At 38.8% G+C, this 18,259-nt stretch overlaps 4 protein-coding genes across 55 annotated transcripts in view; 2 read left to right on the forward strand and 2 right to left on the reverse strand.

Annotated features, from left to right (window-relative positions):
- sh3bgr (SH3 domain binding glutamate-rich protein) overlaps nucleotides 1-5,314 on the reverse strand; it is an 11,426-nt gene extending 6,112 nt beyond the window's left edge. For 16 of the 50 annotated variants that reach the window (XR_004655972.1, XM_034866821.1, XM_034866822.1 and 13 more), the window contains exons 1-6: nucleotides 5,179-5,314; nucleotides 4,130-4,315; nucleotides 3,752-3,832; nucleotides 2,816-2,905; nucleotides 1,292-1,414; nucleotides 646-675 (exon numbers count right to left, since the gene is read on the reverse strand). Coding sequence is in view for 49 of the 50 variants with exons in the window: in XM_034866821.1 (XP_034722712.1) it covers nucleotides 646-675; nucleotides 1,292-1,414; nucleotides 2,816-2,905; nucleotides 3,752-3,832; nucleotides 4,130-4,315; nucleotides 5,179-5,223 (555 nt within the window). In the remaining variant the exon portion in view is untranslated. The remainder of the gene's footprint in view (nucleotides 1-645; nucleotides 676-1,291; nucleotides 1,415-2,815; nucleotides 2,906-3,751; nucleotides 3,833-4,129; nucleotides 4,316-5,178) is intronic. The other 34 variants (XM_034866826.1, XM_034866819.1, XM_034866820.1 and 31 more) reach the window with 8 other exon arrangements.
- The window catches only part of LOC117941757 (lebercilin-like protein), a 16,925-nt gene extending 7,337 nt beyond the window's left edge, over nucleotides 1-9,588 (forward strand). Inside the window, exons 2-10 of one of the 2 annotated variants that reach the window (XM_034866786.1) lie at nucleotides 5,802-5,960; nucleotides 6,202-6,469; nucleotides 6,571-6,830; nucleotides 7,108-7,350; nucleotides 7,544-7,681; nucleotides 8,143-8,200; nucleotides 8,298-8,419; nucleotides 8,843-8,951; nucleotides 9,196-9,588. In XM_034866786.1, coding sequence (XP_034722677.1) covers nucleotides 6,226-6,469; nucleotides 6,571-6,830; nucleotides 7,108-7,350; nucleotides 7,544-7,681; nucleotides 8,143-8,200; nucleotides 8,298-8,419; nucleotides 8,843-8,951; nucleotides 9,196-9,578 — 1,557 coding nt within the window. In that variant the 5' untranslated portion in view covers nucleotides 5,802-5,960; nucleotides 6,202-6,225 and the 3' untranslated portion in view covers nucleotides 9,579-9,588. Of the gene's footprint in view, nucleotides 1-5,678; nucleotides 5,961-6,201; nucleotides 6,470-6,570; nucleotides 6,831-7,107; nucleotides 7,351-7,543; nucleotides 7,682-8,142; nucleotides 8,201-8,297; nucleotides 8,420-8,842; nucleotides 8,952-9,195 lie in introns of those variants that run through there. The other variant, XM_034866787.1, reaches the window with a different exon arrangement.
- A 123-nt stretch (nucleotides 9,589-9,711) lies between these two features.
- On the reverse strand, nucleotides 9,712-14,149 carry get1 (guided entry of tail-anchored proteins factor 1). 2 transcript variants are annotated; one of them, XM_034866841.1, is made up of 5 exons: nucleotides 13,882-14,149; nucleotides 13,235-13,400; nucleotides 11,871-11,938; nucleotides 10,507-10,621; nucleotides 9,712-10,250 (listed from the first exon to the last, which is right to left on the reverse strand). In XM_034866841.1, exons 1-5 carry the CDS (start codon nucleotides 13,969-13,971, stop codon nucleotides 10,177-10,179), a joined length of 513 nt encoding a protein of 170 aa, XP_034722732.1. In that variant the 5' UTR covers nucleotides 13,972-14,149; the 3' UTR covers nucleotides 9,712-10,176. The 2 variants fall into 2 exon arrangements, with proteins under 2 accessions (XP_034722732.1, XP_034722733.1); XM_034866842.1 differs by lacking the exon at nucleotides 13,882-14,149 and adding an exon at nucleotides 13,521-13,766.
- A 292-nt stretch (nucleotides 14,150-14,441) lies between these two features.
- si:ch73-281n10.2 (uncharacterized protein LOC561719 homolog) lies at nucleotides 14,442-17,602 on the forward strand. Its single transcript, XM_034866843.1, has 6 exons — nucleotides 14,442-14,707; nucleotides 15,784-15,810; nucleotides 16,275-16,307; nucleotides 16,419-16,457; nucleotides 16,544-16,663; nucleotides 16,773-17,602. Exons 1-6 carry the CDS (start codon nucleotides 14,690-14,692, stop codon nucleotides 16,848-16,850), a joined length of 315 nt encoding a protein of 104 aa, XP_034722734.1. The 5' UTR covers nucleotides 14,442-14,689; the 3' UTR covers nucleotides 16,851-17,602.
- Nucleotides 17,603-18,259: the final 657 nt, after the last annotated feature.

Raw genomic sequence — 18,259 nt, forward strand, 5'->3', positions numbered from 1 at the left:
CACGAAGAATTGAGGCAGTTCTGAAGGCAAAAGGGGGTCCAACCCGTTACTAGCATGGGGTACCTAATAAAGTGGCAGGTGAGTGTATATTTTCAGAGGCTACAAAATAGGGGGAAAAAAGGTTTCAAGCATTCAAACGTGTCTGCACAGACAAAGGGATGTGGAAAAACTAAATAATGGTGAACAGAGAAAGGGAGAGGTTACACTAGAACCGGAGTGTTAAACACTGCAAATACTGTCATTGTGGGTTTGTACCTTGGGATATGGCTGATCATCTGGATCGACTAACTCACTACATTATTACCAAGAGAGGATTATATATTTCACATACATTTCACATGGATATTGATTAAAAACAACATTCATGTTTGAGTAATAAAAAAAAATTTTTTAAATGGGAAGAGAAACTCAATAATATAAACTCTTTGAGGCTCTTAAAACCAATTGTGAACGACAATCAGAAGGACAATTTAAAAAAAATATATTATTATTAATCCGGCTTTCAGGGGAGAATTAAAACCAATTATTTTGACATTTAATAGACACCCTTCAAGTTCAGCTCATGCTAGTAATTATAATTTTTTCAGATTTTCAGATCACTGGCAAGCAAACATAAGTGTGTTCATAAACATTTGATAAACCTACCTGTTCCTCTTCCTCCTCTTCCTGGGCCTGCTGACAGAAGAGATAAAGCATTAGAGATGTCAGACAGACAAATCCCCACATATAACACATATTCATAGTAAAACAGCATCCACAGCTCAGGCTTATTGAACCAAACAAAGTGGGGTGTTTGTGGGACACTACAGACACACCTTAACCAGGACGGTTAATAGTAATTGGATATGCAGTGAAATGCAGGATGGAAAATAAGTGGTAACAATGTCATCAGCAAAATACAAAGACAAATTTTATAAAACAACAACAACAGGTTAAAACCCATAAAAAGTTGCAAAAATCCAACAATAAAGAAGTTAAATGTCCAATTAACAGTGAATGAGAACAGTAAACAGAAATGTTACACAATTGTGGCTTGGTTAAGAAATAACTGAATCCAGACTTGACGAGGAGATGCAGTACTAGGACAACAGGCACTTTAAAAGGAGGCAAACCCTTAATGTGGAAGGAAAGGACAACATTAGAGGGACAGTGGAGATGGTGAGGGAAGGGAAAACAGAGCATTCCAGGAATGATAGGAAGGTGGAGGAGAAGACATTCAATTCAAAACATTCAAGGGATGAAGGGAGAGGCAAAACTAGGAGAGGTTGGATTGTAGTGGAGTGGCAATTACTGTGTCTTCTGTGACCTCGTCTGTTTCTTCCACTAGCTGGTCCTCCTCTGCGGGGGCCTCGTCTCCTACTGTTTCTCCCTCCGTGGCTTCATCATTCCCATTACGCTCCTCTTCTGGAACCTCCTTATCGTGAGGTGAAAACAAGTAATGGGATATAAAATTTTTTTTTTAAATATTATTGATATTGGAATAAGTATTCATGCACTGTTTCAACAACACAAAGACTGATCGGTTGAAGAGATTCAGAAACCTAAATGGGACTGTAGATGTTAGTCAATCCTGGGAATAAAGTGGAGGAGGGGAAGAAGTAGTAGAAGTTAATAGGTTTTAGTACGTTCTTTATAAAAAATCTAAAGTTTGGGACGATGCATCGGGATTGAAGACAGCTTTTTTTGTCACATGTGAGAATCCGGCACAACCTTAAAGGAATGGTTTGACAACAGTTTGTTATGTGGTGCCAGATTATTACAGATTAAACAAACAAGATATAACATGTTAGAGAGGTTTCCAGGTAATGGTAGGCCGATATTGTTATCTCTGGACATGGCTAGGGCCAGGCTAGCTGTTTCCACCTGTTTCCAGTCTTCGTGCTAAGCTAAGCACACAGGCTTGGCTTCAAATTTACCTTACAGACACGAGTGTAACATTATTTTTCATATAACTCTCAGCAAATAAGTGTATTTCCCAAAATGTTGAACAATAAAAGCTGGAAAGAAAATACACCTAAAATAAACTCAGTTAGTACTTTCCTAATGCAGCATTGTGTTGTACTCTGTGGGACAGCAAAAGACAGGTCACAGCTCCAGCTAAGCAGAACTCTTCAGTTGTGTTTTTTAGCCAACCTCGTGGAAAAACACAATCATAAAATCCATTAAATCTTCTTTAGTTAATTTAAATCACAACGTAGAAAATCAGTGGAGTCAAATCTTTCATATCTTGGACCCACATTTCTTAAATATTGTTCTATTTTAAAGATGCATGAATTAAATGCAGAAAGCGAATGGCATGTGCTCTTTGGTATCTCTAGATTTGGGCTGTAGTAATCGGCACTCTGGTGAAACTGAGGATTTTCTTTTGGGAGGAAAATAGGTAGAAAGTCACTGGAACCATGAAGAATAAAAGAAACTAAATACTTTTTTTAAAGGATGCATTGAAAAAAACACAATAATGAAACAACACTTCAATTTTCACAATGAAAAGCAAACATATTGCACTTTGTAAAGTCTTTATCGTCGTAGACGGGATTGTAGAAACATGATGCTTCACACCTCTGTGGCAGTACAAACACAGTGATACGGTGTTATAAAGAACACTCAGTATGGTGTGTTATTGTGAACTAAAGATTCTAACTCATGCAGAACACAAAGCCTTTAGTCAATGGGATGACCGGGGCCGAGAGGAGGAGAGGAAATGAAGGGTCTGTTCAAGTCAACAGGTATGGACAGAAGGTACACCGGGTGGAAAGGAAAAGGAGGGAAAAGAAACATAGCATGATGGGGGAAATCAAAGTATCAAAGGTATTACTATTGAGTCATCAGGGTTCTCTTCTGTGTTAGCTTCCTCAGCATGAGTCCCGTTCTCCACAATATGCTCCTCGTCGGCCAGTTCTGCTTCCTGTGTCAGTAAAATGATCAGGTTAAACATAAGAGTATCGTACAGAATCAGGGCTTGACTGTTTGGATCACGACCCAAAATCTCCTCCACGTTTTGAAGTTACAACCACTCTGAATGTTGTCAAATCAAAATGGTTTTCTTGAAATAAAAGGCATCCATTACAACATGTTTAAGGTTACAATTATGGATGCTTTAACAGTTACAGTATGAATTTTTTTGAAGGCAGTAAGATCTGAAAATATGATTATGCAAGTTATGTCATCTGGTATTGTTATTAGTATTTTGGACTCTATAGTATCTATCTACCTAGTGCTTGAAAATGATTGTGCAGCATTCTGGATGTGGTTTAAATTAGTTGTGCTGTCTTGTAAGCCCATGTGGGCTGTATGCGGGATGTATGCATAACACAATAACCAAAAATGTCATCATCAGATAAACAGGTATTGGGCAGGTGTTCATTCCTGCCTCGAGCAGGGCTTTAGTGATGCTCTGATGATTGCTTGAGTAATTCTATTAATTGCACAGCTTTAATGGTTATAGTGATATTTTGCCAAAGTTGTATTGTTGTAGTAGTTAAAAAAAGTAATATTTTAAAGAACTAATGCCACATACTGTAAAAATCACTACAAACAGTTCAAGGATATGATGCACTGCAGAAAGTCCAACGAAAATTTGCTTGCTATATATTATATTTGAACTATATAAACTCTTTGATTAAATAAAAAAAATCTTTGACGCTGTCCCAATACAGCATATTCACAGCCTGGCATATGAATGATAGAAATTAGATTATTATGTTTAGAAGTTGTTTTTTGTCCACAGGAGAAAACAAAAAATAGTTCCAACCTTTGACCCAGGAGGAGGGGGCAGCCCCAGGAAGGCGTATACCATGTTGTCCTCCTTTGCGTCAAAGAATGTTTCATAGTCCTGCGTGAAAACAAAAGAAAGCATTCTATAACAATTCAGTCTATCTTCTATTCCTAGTAGGCTAATTATCCCGAGCATGTCTGTACAGTCTAGTAATTGTATATAGAGGATAATCAATAACATGTCCTCTGATTATAGGACTTTATGGTTCTCCGTACACCTGCCCACGTGTCTCATGGCCCACATTGAATTGTATATTGTGTATTTTACTGCAGAGGTTTGCACATTTTTAAGTGAAGTCTGGGGTCAATCGCTGGTGATAACGATGATTATATAAGAATGTTTCTGTGTACTTACCCCACAGTAGCCATTTTCATTAAAAATCTGAGGAGGCAGGGGGATCCCGTTGGCAGGCTTCTTCTCCTCAGGGACATTCTGCCTCATCCACATGCGGTTCTCCTCGTTGCAGGCGATGTCCAGCTGAGTGTAGTCCACTTTAAGAGCCTCCAGGAAGCCAACCACATCTTGCTGCTTCTTCTTGATCTGGGAGGCAGAAAATAAATAACATAAGCGTGGTGATAAGGCTGTAAAATTTAACTTCCAAGATTGAAAATTGCCGTTTCTCTCAGGATAATTGGTGTGTATCATTTAAATATGAAATATGGTCCCTAAATAAACATGATAAACACTGGTAGGATCTGTATTTTGTAAGATACAAAGTAAATTTGTGTATTCAGTCATGAATTGAAATCTACTCATTTTTAAAGACAGTATGTGGACTTTGAACCTATCCCAGGAAGACAGACAAGCTTGGGGCATGCAAACAAAATCCACTCAGAGGATCAAACACAGCTCTTTCTGCTGTAAGACAACACCGCTAGCCAATTGGGCCACCATGTCATCCTTTGACTGGTTCAAACTGCTTACTTAGGTTTGCCAAAAGTAGATCCAGAATACAAATTCACCCCTCCCTGCTGTAGTTCTTCCGATTACCTCAAAGTAGCCTAAATCTGATCAAAAATAATATGCAAAGGCTGTTTCTTATGGTCAACATCTCCACCGACACTGTCTATGTGGTCTAAAGCGTCCTATCGGGGTCCGTGACATTAAAAAAAAACATTTGGGAGTCCCTGTTCTAGAAAGTTCTGCATGTAAATCACACAGACTAGCGAGATAATTGAATTATAGGCTATTGAAGCGATGCTGAATCATACAACTAAGGACACATCAAATCATAAACATGCCAATAGGTTTTACCTATGCGAAATCAAAGGCAAGTGACATTCATGTCGAGGTTTAGCGCTATTGAATCAGAGTGAGTGAAAGTCCTGATCGGTTTAAGAAGTGGCAGACAAACGGGAAAGTTGACTCTAACGAGAACTCCGTCGCACGGACGGAAGGCTTACCGCAGTGGATCCCGATGAAGACGCGAGAAATACTTTGATAACCATTTTGTTACAATATATTTTGTAGAGTAGCCTATGCAACAAGTAGGCTCTTAAAGGAGCACGCGGCCTCCTCCTCTCCTCTGTCTCACACACACAAACACACGCAAACACACACACACACACACACACACAGCTGAGGCTATTTTGGTCTCCAAGCTCCATTAGTGCAGGATTGGCGGGTTGGCCCCTAGGGGCGCAGCTCCACACAGACTGATTGGCAACTTCAGCTGTCTGTCGCAGAGGACAGTGAAGTCTCCTGCTCCTGAGCCGAGTGCATATATGGACAGAAATAGCACCGATCAGCACATAGGCTGTCAGGCTTTGGTTTCCAAACGCAGGAACTCTGGCCCGTTTAAGGTTCCTGAGGGGCAAACATTACGCCTATATATTTTATATTTTGTATTATATTAGGCCTACATATATATTTGTCATATCATTTTATTATTTTATAATGCAACTCTTCTATAAGAAGTGTTTCCGATTAGCTTTAACATTTGAACAAAAGAAAAACATGTATTTATTTTATTTCTATATTAAAAATTTATAAAAGTAAAAAAAGTATTTACCAATTGTTCCGCTAGTTACCATGACAACCGTGACAGTGTCTTTACAAAAAAGTTGATAACCCGTTGATAAAATGATTTAGCGTTAATGAGCACGTAGCTAGCTAAATATTTCCAACTTGTACCGTCAGCAGTGTGCCACAGGAGAGAAAAGAGCAAGACAATTTGCAAGGAAAGGGTATGATGCTCTTATATTTTCAGGCTACATCGATTATCATCGAGTTGATGGTGGAGAAAATGTTATTTTTTGCACCCCAGTCAAAATCAGATTACAGGGACCAAAAAGAAAGGTTGTTATTAAACTTTTAAGCAGTGATTACATATAGAAAAGCTTTGTATATCGTTTTAACCCAACAATGGTGTCCTACTTTATTAGTAGCCTACTTTGAATTCCCTGTTTTTGTTCTTCTTTTCCCAGAGTGGAGAAGGCTATAAAGAAGTGATGAGTGTGAGGCGGCAGGGCCTGATGCAGCAGGGCTTTGAACACAAGGAGGGAGATGGTGATGCTGTGAGCTGCAGCACTAACACCTCTAGGTGGTCCTCTCCCTCCAGACTGGGCTGTGGCTCTAATAGCTCACACTACTCACCTGACTTTGAAGACCAGGCTGACTCACTTACAGACAAGAACCCAGAAGTCAAGACATCAGACAAGTGGCAGTCATCAAAAACATGCAGAAGAAAAGAAGGCATTTTATTTAACACCTGTGTAGTAGGACTTGTGTTGTTTATATGTAAACATATTGGATGCAATTCACACTATCGCAAACATTTTTTTCTTCTTTTTTAGGTAAAAAAGCACAAGGAGCCCACAGTCAGAAGACAAACAAAAGTGCAAACCGCCAAGTCCTGAAGTTGGCTCCGATCAAGCCAATGCAGGTTTTAAAGTCTGCCGACTTAAACTGCATCAGCGAGCTGAAGAGCCAGGTGGGGCATCTGCAGCAGCAGCTGAGCGAAGCCACGACTGAGAACAAGCTGCTGAAGAGGCTCCAGCTTCGCCACACGGTGGCACTGAAGCACTTCCAAGACTCTGAGGGCGGCCTCTCACAGGTGGGTTGTCCCTTTGGTATCACTGGTCTGATGGTTGGAGCTCATCCTTAAGTCAGAATCCTTTTATATGTGTGAACCCCGGAGCCTACATCCACTCTCATTAAAGATTCAAAATGACAAGTTGCAGATCTTCTGCCTGGAGAGAGGAACCAATGCGTGCTCATATGTTTCTTTCCACAGGCAGAATTTTTTTTCTGTTTTTCCATTTAATGCCTTTATGATTTCCCAGCAATAATTACAGCAATTCTCTTACAATTTCTCCTGACGCCATCCCCAGATCCTCACCAAACACAGCAACGAGGTCCGGGTCCTACAGGGGTTGCTCCGTGACACCCGTGCCTGCCGTGACAATCTGTCAAAGCAGCTACAAACCACAGATAATAAGTTGCTAAGTGCAAAGGCCAGTCTCAAGCACCTACAGCTGCTCAGCCAGGATCACAGCCTGTTGGAGAGGGAGGAACTCACCTTCAGACTGACCAGGGCCTATGCAGAACTGGAGGACAAGGACAAGAGGATTTTGGTATGAAGGAGCAGGGGCATGGGATGGTGGTCGGTGATACTGTTCATTCTGATACTCTAGAACTCCTAGCAGACCTCATGGCCACAGCCGAGAAATGTAACATCCACACCAACACACTGGGGATATAAACAGTAATGTGTTTTTTTTAGGATTTTATTTCTTTGCTCGCTTTGTCTTTAATGCTATATTCTAGGACTTGGAGAAGAAACTTGAGTTGTGCCATGCCTCATTCAATCGCCAAATAGTCACTGAAGAAAGAAAGACCAACGAGGCGAGAAAGATATCCTGCTGTCTTCAAGAGCAAATATATCAGCTAAACAAGGAAGTTCAAGTAAGTTAAAAAGAGCTGTTTCCCAGGCAATGTTCTTTACAGCATCAGAGATGTCCTTGTTTACATGCAGTATGGTTTATTGTGGAAGCTTCTGTCTTCAGTTATGGTAGCAGTTTGCATCCCATAATAACATTGTTTCGCATTTCTGTCAGACTAAGCGTTTGTGGGAGAATTTGGTTGAGATGTCTGGATCAATATTTTCCACAGAAGATTACCAATTACTCAACCAGAGATACTGAGATCTTAATGCTTGTTTGATGGTGCAGTGTCCAATGACACTGAGAAAACCAAACATTAGAATTTAAAGTTCTATGCAAGCATTTCCCAGGCGTAGATTTCAAATGATCTTATTTTTGTTAATGATATTCCACAATAACTTTCAAGGTTGCGTTGGCTGAACATGTAAGAGATATCTGATATTTGACTATGTATACATTGCCTCTTTTGTTTCTTCTTTACAGGATAGAAAGAGAAAACTGGAAACTCACAATATTTACTCTCACAGATCTTCCAAAACAGGTATACAAACATAACAAGCTACTCTCACTCAGTTTTTTCTATATATAAATTTGTTTTGGCTTAAGTGGTTTTTGTCTGATTTGTTTCTAATTTACAGGCAGTGAAAGCAAGGTTCAAAAAGACGGATTAGTCCTTCTCCCCACTGCGGCTGCAAGTCTTTCGGAGTTTGAACATGTGACTGAAGAAAGGCTGGAGGAGCAAGAGAGCTCTGTGAACTGGGTATCATTCAAATATTGTCAAGATTCAACATTAACTTTATCGTCCCACATCATGGGAAATGTGTCTTGGGCACTTAACCCATGCTGCAGCCATAGTAAAAACATATAAACAGAGCCAGCATGTACAAAGAACAGATATTGTACAATACCATCCAACAGACAGTACCATGGTCCTGGTGGTTTTTAAATATGGTCCTGGGTGGTGTATGTTCAGAATTTTTACACCCCATTTTACTTGTTTGCCTAACTGTTAACTTATGCTGTATGTAGTTGTGTTGATTGGACATTTGAAGACATTTCCTTGCCTCTAGACTTTTCAGAACTGTAATTTTTGTTGTATACTGTATGAATTTGTCTTATTATCCAAATAGCTCTAGATTTTTTTTTCATTTTTCATTCTAATAAAGCCTGTGTATCATTTCAGTGTTACAATCCAATGCAGGAGTCTTTGGTAATAGAAAAGCCAGAGGCAGGGGTGTCTGCAAATGTCACATTAGAAGAGAATCGCCAAGAGTGTACGGAGACATGTGCAGGTGAGCATTTAATTAATGTTACATGTTTGGTGTACTGTAATAACAAACTGACAACTACAAGCAATGTAAGATGTTAAAAGACAAAATACCATAGTGGTAATGCACCAAAATCTCTCTCACACAAGACAACAAACACCCCAGACATTAAGAGCAAACTTAGAATGGGGTCTTAGTATTGGAGCTAAACATGTTTTCTTTTCAGGTCAGTCAGTATTTATCAAAAAAGTTTAATATTTGTTTTCAGAAACCAGTGAGCATGGTAGTTCTTCAGAAGTGAGCCCAGAATATCAAACTGAGGGTGAAAGTGACGAAGAAAAAGAGGCATCAGAGGCCCCACAGGTGGAACATGAGAGCGAAACATCATACATTTTAAAAGATTCTCTGAATGCAACTAAACCCAAAAGAAAAGGATACAAGCTCCCCAAAATCAGACACAACTACACCTTTAAACAATCTATTGAAAACCTGCACAGTGGAAGACCTGCCTACAGCCGTGTGGACTTGAGTCCCTGTCAAAGTGCCAAGAGCCTGATCAAGTTGGAGACCCTCAGCAGTGGTATTCATGAGCTTTGTCTACAAGCTGGGAAATCCAGGGTAGATGGAGTCTGTAGCCCTCAGGACAAGTAAAATGCATTCATTTAAGAAAGAGCAGGCTGATGAGGAGCTCTTTGGTCCAAGTATAGTCATTTAGCGACTATACAGAAGAACACAGCTAAGGTCAAACATGTCGACTTTACAAAAAGTGGATGAGGGAATTGTTTCTGTAGTGGAAGCAGAGTTTCTCATACTGAAGTATTTCTCTGAATAAATGATTGTTTGACCAAGAGATACACAGAGGTCCATTGCAAACTATCTTATTTGTTTTAATCCTTTACAACAAGAAAATCTACCTGACTTGTTCTTGCTTGCCAACTTGTAACTTTAGAATAAATAGAAGTTTATTTTTTTTATTTTTTTCAAAAGGCATTTCAACATTACCAAACTATTATGTTTTTAAATAATAAGGCCAATACATCATAACAATTAACTTAAAACAAAAAGAACACAATTAGACATCACCTTAATACTATGTTGCAATATGAAACAAAAAATGCTTACAAAAAATGCAATGCATTTCTACATGTTGGTCTGAACCAGCGGACAAAAAAATGAAACCAATTTGTGGCTTTTATTAACTAAATATTAAACAATAAGTTAGAAAACCAGTGTATTAAACCAGCTGTTTCTAGCTGACGGCATGGAGACCCAGTGAAACCACTTTGTTGCAAACCACCAGCCAGCATGTGATTCCCACTCCACCTGAAGGGAAAGAAGTGCTCTCTCAGTGAATGCATAACTTAGGGAAAGTACGTCATATTGTAATTTATATATACATACACATCAGCTTTGTGTTTGAATCAGTAAAAGAAAAATCTAAACAAAAGGAATTTGGTTATGGCATTATCAAGGTAGACCCAATTTCTGTTGTGTATTATATAGTTATAGATGAGTTGTTCTGCACGTATTGTTCATAATTCTCTTTTATTCTATCAAATATTAAAAACTGATTGATTACCTGCCACTCCTGTTGGGAAGGCCACAAGGCGCTCTATGGGGGCAATCCATTTACTGGGGACCACTGTCACTGGATCAGAGTAATACTTCCATATCAAGGAGATCATCAGAGCAGCCTGACAAAAAGAAATATGTAGGTGTATCATACGTAATTGGTATTTTATTAGCTTAACATTATGCTAGCAATATCAACGTTTACCTTCTATTTCTAAAAATTATCCAAATGACCCTTGTGTTGTCTTCTTGAAATCAAAACTTTTATTGAGGCCTTTTTTCTATCAATGTTTTTAACTTTTTCTCACTTTTTTGTCCAATTTGACACTTTTTACGTTTTTTTTTTCGATGTTTGTCACTTTTTTTGGACGATTTCAACACTAACACTAACGTTTTGCAAAATTTACAGTTATTTTGGGAATTTATGTTCAATAAACCTCATTTACAGGAAATGAAACCTAATGTTTGAGTTAGAAAAGCAGAAATTTGAAAGTATTTAGACTAAAATTAAAGAAAAGTATGTTGATGGTTAATCACAGACTAGAATATGTAAACTTTTACAAAACCACTTTAATTTTTTTTCAAATGCTATAAAATTGAGTAAGACATCCCATAGTAAAAGTAAAGATTTGTACTTGCCAATCAAGTCATTTTGGGTAGTTAAAAAGAACATTGATATAAGAAAACGGATCAATTTGACCCGAGGACAACATAAGGGATAAAGTACTAAGATAACATAGAGGTTTTGTATCATGGTCCATGCTTACATTTGTGGTACCAAAATAGCTCTGTGTATGCCTCATAGCCGTTTTTCCATTAATGGTACCTGCTCGACTTGCCTCGACTTGGCCGCGGTGCCCTGTCCTCCTTTTTCCATTGCAGATTAGTACCGCCTCATGCGTGACGTAAGCCTTGGCTGGTCGTCATAGCAGGAAACTGCAGTGACACACACAGAGAACGTCGAAGGTGTGTTGTCTTTGATTCTCGGCATGTGGCTGTTATAGCCAGAAGAAAAAAACAGCTAAATTGGCTAAACTATTTCAATACGGCGGGTTTGTTCAGGACACCCCCCCGCCCCCGTCTGTCACTAGCAATGACGACGCAATGAATAGTGACAATTCTCTCCGACCAATCAGCAGTCTGCAGGTTTTCACGTCTGCTTTTGGTATCACCTCAGCTCGCGTGGAACCTCGATTGCGGTAGTACTACAAAAAGTACCCGTTAACAGGTGCCGGGGACTTTTTTTTCATAATGGAAAACCAAAAAAAGACGAGTCGAGTAGATACCATGCGGTGGAGAAACTTGGAATCTACAACTAAATGCATTTGCTGTGCTTGCGCTTATGTGCTTCTACTTAGAATTTCCACCTACCTGCAGTATGTAAAAGACAATGTTTACCACCCATTTCATTTTGGCTTGTTGCGCTGTTCTTGATTTTACTGCAAAAGTGAGAAAATACACAACTGTTAGACTCATACATTAATTTTGTGGTCATGCAGCCTTCTTCAACAGGATCGGCATGCCTTTTAGCCTGCTAATCAGACTGAATACCCCGCGCAAGCCAAATATTTTAATTGTTGATGTATACACCTGTCCTGCGGTACTCAGGAATCTCATGTACAGATGTATGTTTACATTAGTCATTTAACAGCATGATTGCAACACTGGTGAACTGTGCAATGAGTGTGGTTAGGTTCACTTTGAGATTGTGGCGATTTAGTCTAATACACTAATATCTGAACACTGCTGCTGTGAATTGTGGTACTCTGGCTGATATAGTCATTTCGTATTTTGTGTGTTTTGTCTTGTATTTGTCTGTCCTTTGCTGGTTTTATATTGTGCTATAGACCGTTTTTTGTATCCTCAATTAAGACTATGATGATGATGATGATGATGGTGGAGAAAATGTAATTTTTGCACCTCAGTCAGATTATAGGGACCAAAAAGAAAGGTTATTGTTTAACAACTGTTCTTTTTGGTACCTATATACAATCAAATTGAACGACTGAAATAAAACAATCAGATACGTGGGCTGCAATTTAGAGGTTTAAATCCAGTCTAAGCACTTATTTTTGTACATTGCACAATTAATGTGCTCCACCTAGTGATAGGGTAATATGGCAAATATCACAAAAGTAAATTGTTTGAAAGGTCTTGTATTGTAAATTAAACCCATAAGAAGATTGATATTGTACATTAAGTAAATCTTTTGTTCATTTCAATTTTGGACATTTCATTAATAATGCTTTTAGCGTACATGGGCTGTATAACTGAGACATGGAAAATGTAGTGGGCAGTTAAGAAAAAGAAAACAGAAACAATCTGAAACAGCGGTTGCTCTGCTGTAAATGTGTATTTTACTGAAATTCTGATTAGCCCCTTTCTGTCTGTGACAAGATAATCCTAAAGCCGGCTGAAGGACTGAACTAATCAAAACGGCTGAACTCTATATGGGGTGGAATAAATAACAGGAACACCAACAAAAAAGGGCCCTGCAACAAACTTTATAAAGTGTATGTATGTGCAATTTGTTTTGACTGTCACAGAAACTTAAAAGGTTATAGATTGTAGTGTAGCTGTTTGTATACGTTCCTGAGCTTGTGTCAATGCTATACTGAGAATTGAAGCTTCTCAAAGGCTGTCTGTTACTATCATATTGGACTTAATTTTGGGGCTTTGACAGTCACATTGAGTATGCTAATATATCAGTCACAGCAAGTACTTTAGTCTCTCACCGTGTGTTTTCAGCTTGTCTGTCATTTTGTTAATTTTGCGCTCCAATCTGGCATATCTAGCAAACTCATCCATCATGCTAATCGAGGCCTGCTCCTTCTTCATCTCCTGGATTTCAGCCCTCATCTCACTCTCCTGCTCAGCATCTTTCTGCACCATCTTTGAGAGCTTTAAAGAAGGACAAACGCTATTATTGGGAAATCAGAAATGTAGGCTGTTGTTTATGGATGCAAATAAGCAATCACAGTTCTTAAATGTTAATGCTTGAAAATAAAAAGGTGGTATCCCCTATGGTTCTCGTCCCCAGACGTTTAGTGAACAGATGTTCAGTATTGAAGCTATATTTTGCAGTTAAACAATTACCTAGCCAGCGTTACAATCGGCTTCTTAAATTTGAACAATGGTGCAGCACAAAATGCCCCCCGGTGTAGCCAGATCTCGGGAAAACCCCACCCTCTGACTTTAGCATAACAGCTACGTTGTTTCATACACGTAGCTAGCATTATCTATTAGCTTACAGTAAGCTCAGCTAAGCTAGTCAACAATAGTCTGCTGTGATTAGGACGAAGCTAGAGGAATTACACATTTAGTAATAGCATATACATTCGAAGCACACACTTCGTATATTCAAGAAATAGCCCCTACTTACGCAAGAGGATATTGTGGGCAGTAGTGTTTTCATGAGATTGCACAGGAAAACCGAGCCCAGCACAAGGAACCACGCATAGCCAGACGCCATTTTTGTTCCTCCTCCTTGTTACAGCTGTGGAGCTGCTGCTGACGGCCAAATTACATAAGAATTCAGGTTATTCTGGTTATGGCTAAATTACATAGGTCTACATGTTGTCTTTACAACACCAATGAACAAATTGATGTTCATCATATGATGATAGTAAATATGAGTTGGTGAAGTGTAATCACAATACATTTTAATAACAAGACTTCTAATGGCACTGTCCAAGGGCTTTAGAAAAAACAAACACTGACCACACACGTTTTAAGACTTGGCAAGAGTATTTTTGTATATGCGTTCAATTTTGTATGTAACACCTCACGATTGTCTTGCATTTTCCAAGTTTTACACACCCCGGGAACAGCCTGTGATCAAAAAGAAAGTTGGCTTGGTTAACTGATTGGCATTCAATCCTGCCCACACAGGTAAAATGTTATGGTTCAAAAATGTGTTGCCTCGACCTGAAAGCCAATCACTGGAAGCCAGGGGCGGGGGTTTACTCTCCCTGCTCGGTTGGTAGGATAAATGGATAAAATATACAGAGAGGGGCATCCAATCCAGTTTGAGCTGGTTCTAGTAGTGGTCGAACGTTAATTTTAAGTTACAGACGCTCTGGAGCTGGAGGTGTAGGCTGAGGTGTATTTAACGTCTGACCCACATTTTATTTCGTAAACTGTGAAAGGCTGCGTTATTCTTTTATCTCTACGGTACAAGCGTAGCAACAATGGGAAGGAAAACTAAAGTAAGTTAAAACATGAAAAGTATGTGAAATATGAATCCTTGTACATATTGTAACATCTGTTAAATGCTCCATTTCGCTGCAATGTACCTTTTAACATTGCAAGCGCTGTAATGCAACGTACTTAGTACTTGCTACATGAGTCCATGAGCATGCATGAAGTCAACCTTTTCTGTGCTCGTGTCACTGGTGTCTACCATGTTGATAGAGGGAAGTGGCGCCTTTTTACTTAGTGCAGTTCAATTGGCTTTTTCATCGAACACGTTTGCAAAAATCCATGTTGTCCTCTAATAAGACTACTTTGTTACTTTGCTAAAATGTAGCGCATATGTTCGTGTCTTAATCACTTGGCTTACCGTTGTGCTGCGATCAAACAAAGGGGTGTAACCACCGTCGATGTACAGGTTGCCATTTCAAGGAACTGTCTCTCCTCTGGACATTAGAAATGATCGTGGGTTTGATGCGTTAGGCTATTATTTAGTCAGATATTTTCACTTAGTAAATGTAGAGTTGAGTATTTGCAGCCCGCACTGTTTATTTGACCTCTGCGTACTTTAAAGCTGTTGCGCGTCACCCTTGAGGTGCAACCTACAATCTTTAGGAGCGTCATGGCAGCTGATATATCCTCAAAGACAGCGACACATCTGGTTGTTTTATCTGAATAAATCATGGAACAATTCTGAGGGTTAGTTATGTTGGGAACATAACGCGGTTTCGCTGTTGGCGATTGGATTGGAAGCGCGTGTGTAGGAACCCCCTTAAACTCTTCCCGCTTCTCTTCCCTAGTAGCTCTTTGCCTAAAGCACCATGCTTTCTCAACCAAAACATGGCTGTCTTGTGAAGGATGCAGATGCAATACAGCGCTAGGCGGGAATAAACTAGAATTGTCTCATTCTATTTAACTTGGAAACGTGTTAGATTCCCCTCCCCACATCAAGGTTGCATAATTTCTTTGTGACTTAAGGGGAGGGAGGGATGCCCATCCCCCTCTTTACGTTACACACCCACTTTAGCTCAATCCTGAAAGCTTGTTGTTGCTGGCCTTTTTTAATTTCTTCCTTTTTTTCTTTCTTTCATAGTCTACCGGTGCAGACGACAGCACAGAGGTTGGTATTCAAGTATTAACACTCAAACTGATCTCAGCACCCAAGCTTGTACCCAAATGAACATTTTGTTCTACTTTCTGTCAAGACAAAGAGGAGGCTTTATTGATGCAGGACGACATTTTACATAAACTAGTGCAGCCAGTTAAAATCTTGCATGTAAGAAACAGAAGTTCTAGAGATGAAAGTGTCAATTGATAGCTTAAAATATTTTTATCTACACCTGGTCAGTCTATTGGGTTGTGACGATGCACAGCCTCTAGGAGGCGCTGGTTAATATGCAACCCAAAGTGGTCAATTATTTGCTATTGTGCCCGTTTTAATGAGCGACCTGATTCAAATTAAAGTTTACTGTTTGGGATAGCATAAACACCAATATGCTAAAAATCCCAAAATGCAATGTTTCACCGTCATCCCCTGTATGTATGATTTAATATCTGAACTATCATCTCGTGTTCTTTTTTTAGCCTATAAGGAGAAAGTCTCGGCGGTTGGAAAACGTAAGTTCTGCAAAGACCATGACGTTATAATTTAATCTGTGTATATTCTACTATTGTGTATTTTTGTGGCGTCTTGTTGGCACATAATTGTATTTTGTGTGTGTGTTGCAGAAGGAGACACAGCCAGAAGCACAGCCAGAGAAAACAAAGGTTAATATATATAATAATTAAAATTCATTGCTCTATTATATATTGCACATATTAAACGGTGCACTAATTTATTTTTTACATCATAGGCACCTCCCAAGACCAAAAAGGTAGCCAAACAGCCCGCCAAGGCAGAGGAGAAGAAAGAAGAACCTGAGGTTGAGAAAGAAGAGATTTCTGCAGAAAATGGTGAAGCAAAAGCTGAGAAGGTATTAGGAGCTTATCTCTTTGTAACACTTGTCATGTGAAATTTGCACTGGAGTAGGATTCAAAGAGAACCAAAATAAAAAGGTAAAGCATGTTTTCTCCATCCTTCAGGAGGCTGCAGTAGCAGATGGAGATGAAGCAGAGGAAAAGGAGGACAAGGCTGAGGAGGAAGATAAAGAAGCCAAGTAGTGACACCATAGACTCACTTGTCAGGGCTCCCTGTACCTTGTTTCTTGTACAATGCAGATCATATTTTTATCTATTTTCATAAGACGGTAATGTTTTTAGGCACGCTGCATTTTTTTTTAAATACTATAAATTCCATACAGTTTCTTCTCCAACTTCTCGGCCATTGTGATGTTTTTTTTTGGGGGGGGGGGGTGTTCTCTCATTGTACTTGTTTTTTTGTTTTTTTCTTGTCTCGCTGGCTTTTTCTTTTAGGCTTTAGATTTCTGCATGACATTAAGTCATGCCTAGATCAGGAATTTGATGTTTAACTCTGGGAGCGTTTACCTGAAACATTCCCGAGGTGTCTTGAGGGATTTTGTAACCTGTATTGTTTGGAATTTAATACATTGTAATACTGTGTTTAATAGGGAACAGGATGATTGAAAGTTTGAGAGCTGGGATCTATGCTAAAGTCTCGTTCGCAACGTTCACTTCAATCACGTTCACTAGTACTGGACTTGGTTGGGTTTTTTATGCTGTCAATGATAGTACATTTGAGAATGGTTAAACTAATTCCTGCTCTGTTGTGCTCAAATGCATTACATAGCTTATCATACTTGTCATGGTTTTGTCCTTTAAGGATTACTGTGTTTTCACCTCAGACAACAAAATGTATTTGCCACATATTTGTGGAAATATCCATTTGGGTTTGGGAATTTCTCTATCAATGTACAGTTTCCTCATTTTTTTTTTTTATTTTTAAAAAAGGAAAAAAAGGAGAAAAAATTGTTATGAATGGTAAATGCGATTAAAGTGAGATTATCTCTGAAGTGGCTTTATCATCAATTTTGGTATTAAATTGCATCCTGTGTACAGTGATTTGAATTAGAAGTCCTGGTTTCAAATGCTTCTGTTACTTGAAATAATGTTTCAATATTTCAGTGAGAAGTAGCAGAAAGCAAAGAGTGTATGGCAATGTTTCGTTTCCATTTAAAATCAATTAACATATACATTCTTTATAGATTGTTGCATGTGAGGTTTGTGTGTTTAGATAAATATTGGACATAACCCTACAAAAGGACATTTGCCAAATGTTAATATAAATCCAGTATAACTAGTAGGTAATACTAAAATCGGCTAAATTTAAAACAATTGCCTTATTTTTAATGTGTATGAAATAATGGTAATGTGTATTTTAACAGTTAAAACATTGTAATTTCCCTTGCAGGATTAATCAAGTATAAAATAAAAAAATGTCTAAGTGTTTAGAGCAAGGGGTTAAATCGAAATTGTCACAAAGCTACACAAGACAAAATGTTGAATGTTAACACTTATGTTGAAAGCATCATTTTCCCCAGTAATTTTTGGAACTTTTTTGTCCCATATGACACTGTACAGCATCAATGACATGACTGGATTAGTGTGTCTAG

The sequence above is a fragment of the Etheostoma cragini genome, chromosome 3 (genome assembly GCF_013103735.1).
Source record: "Etheostoma cragini isolate CJK2018 chromosome 3, CSU_Ecrag_1.0, whole genome shotgun sequence".
NCBI lineage: Eukaryota > Metazoa > Chordata > Actinopteri > Perciformes > Percidae > Etheostoma > Etheostoma cragini.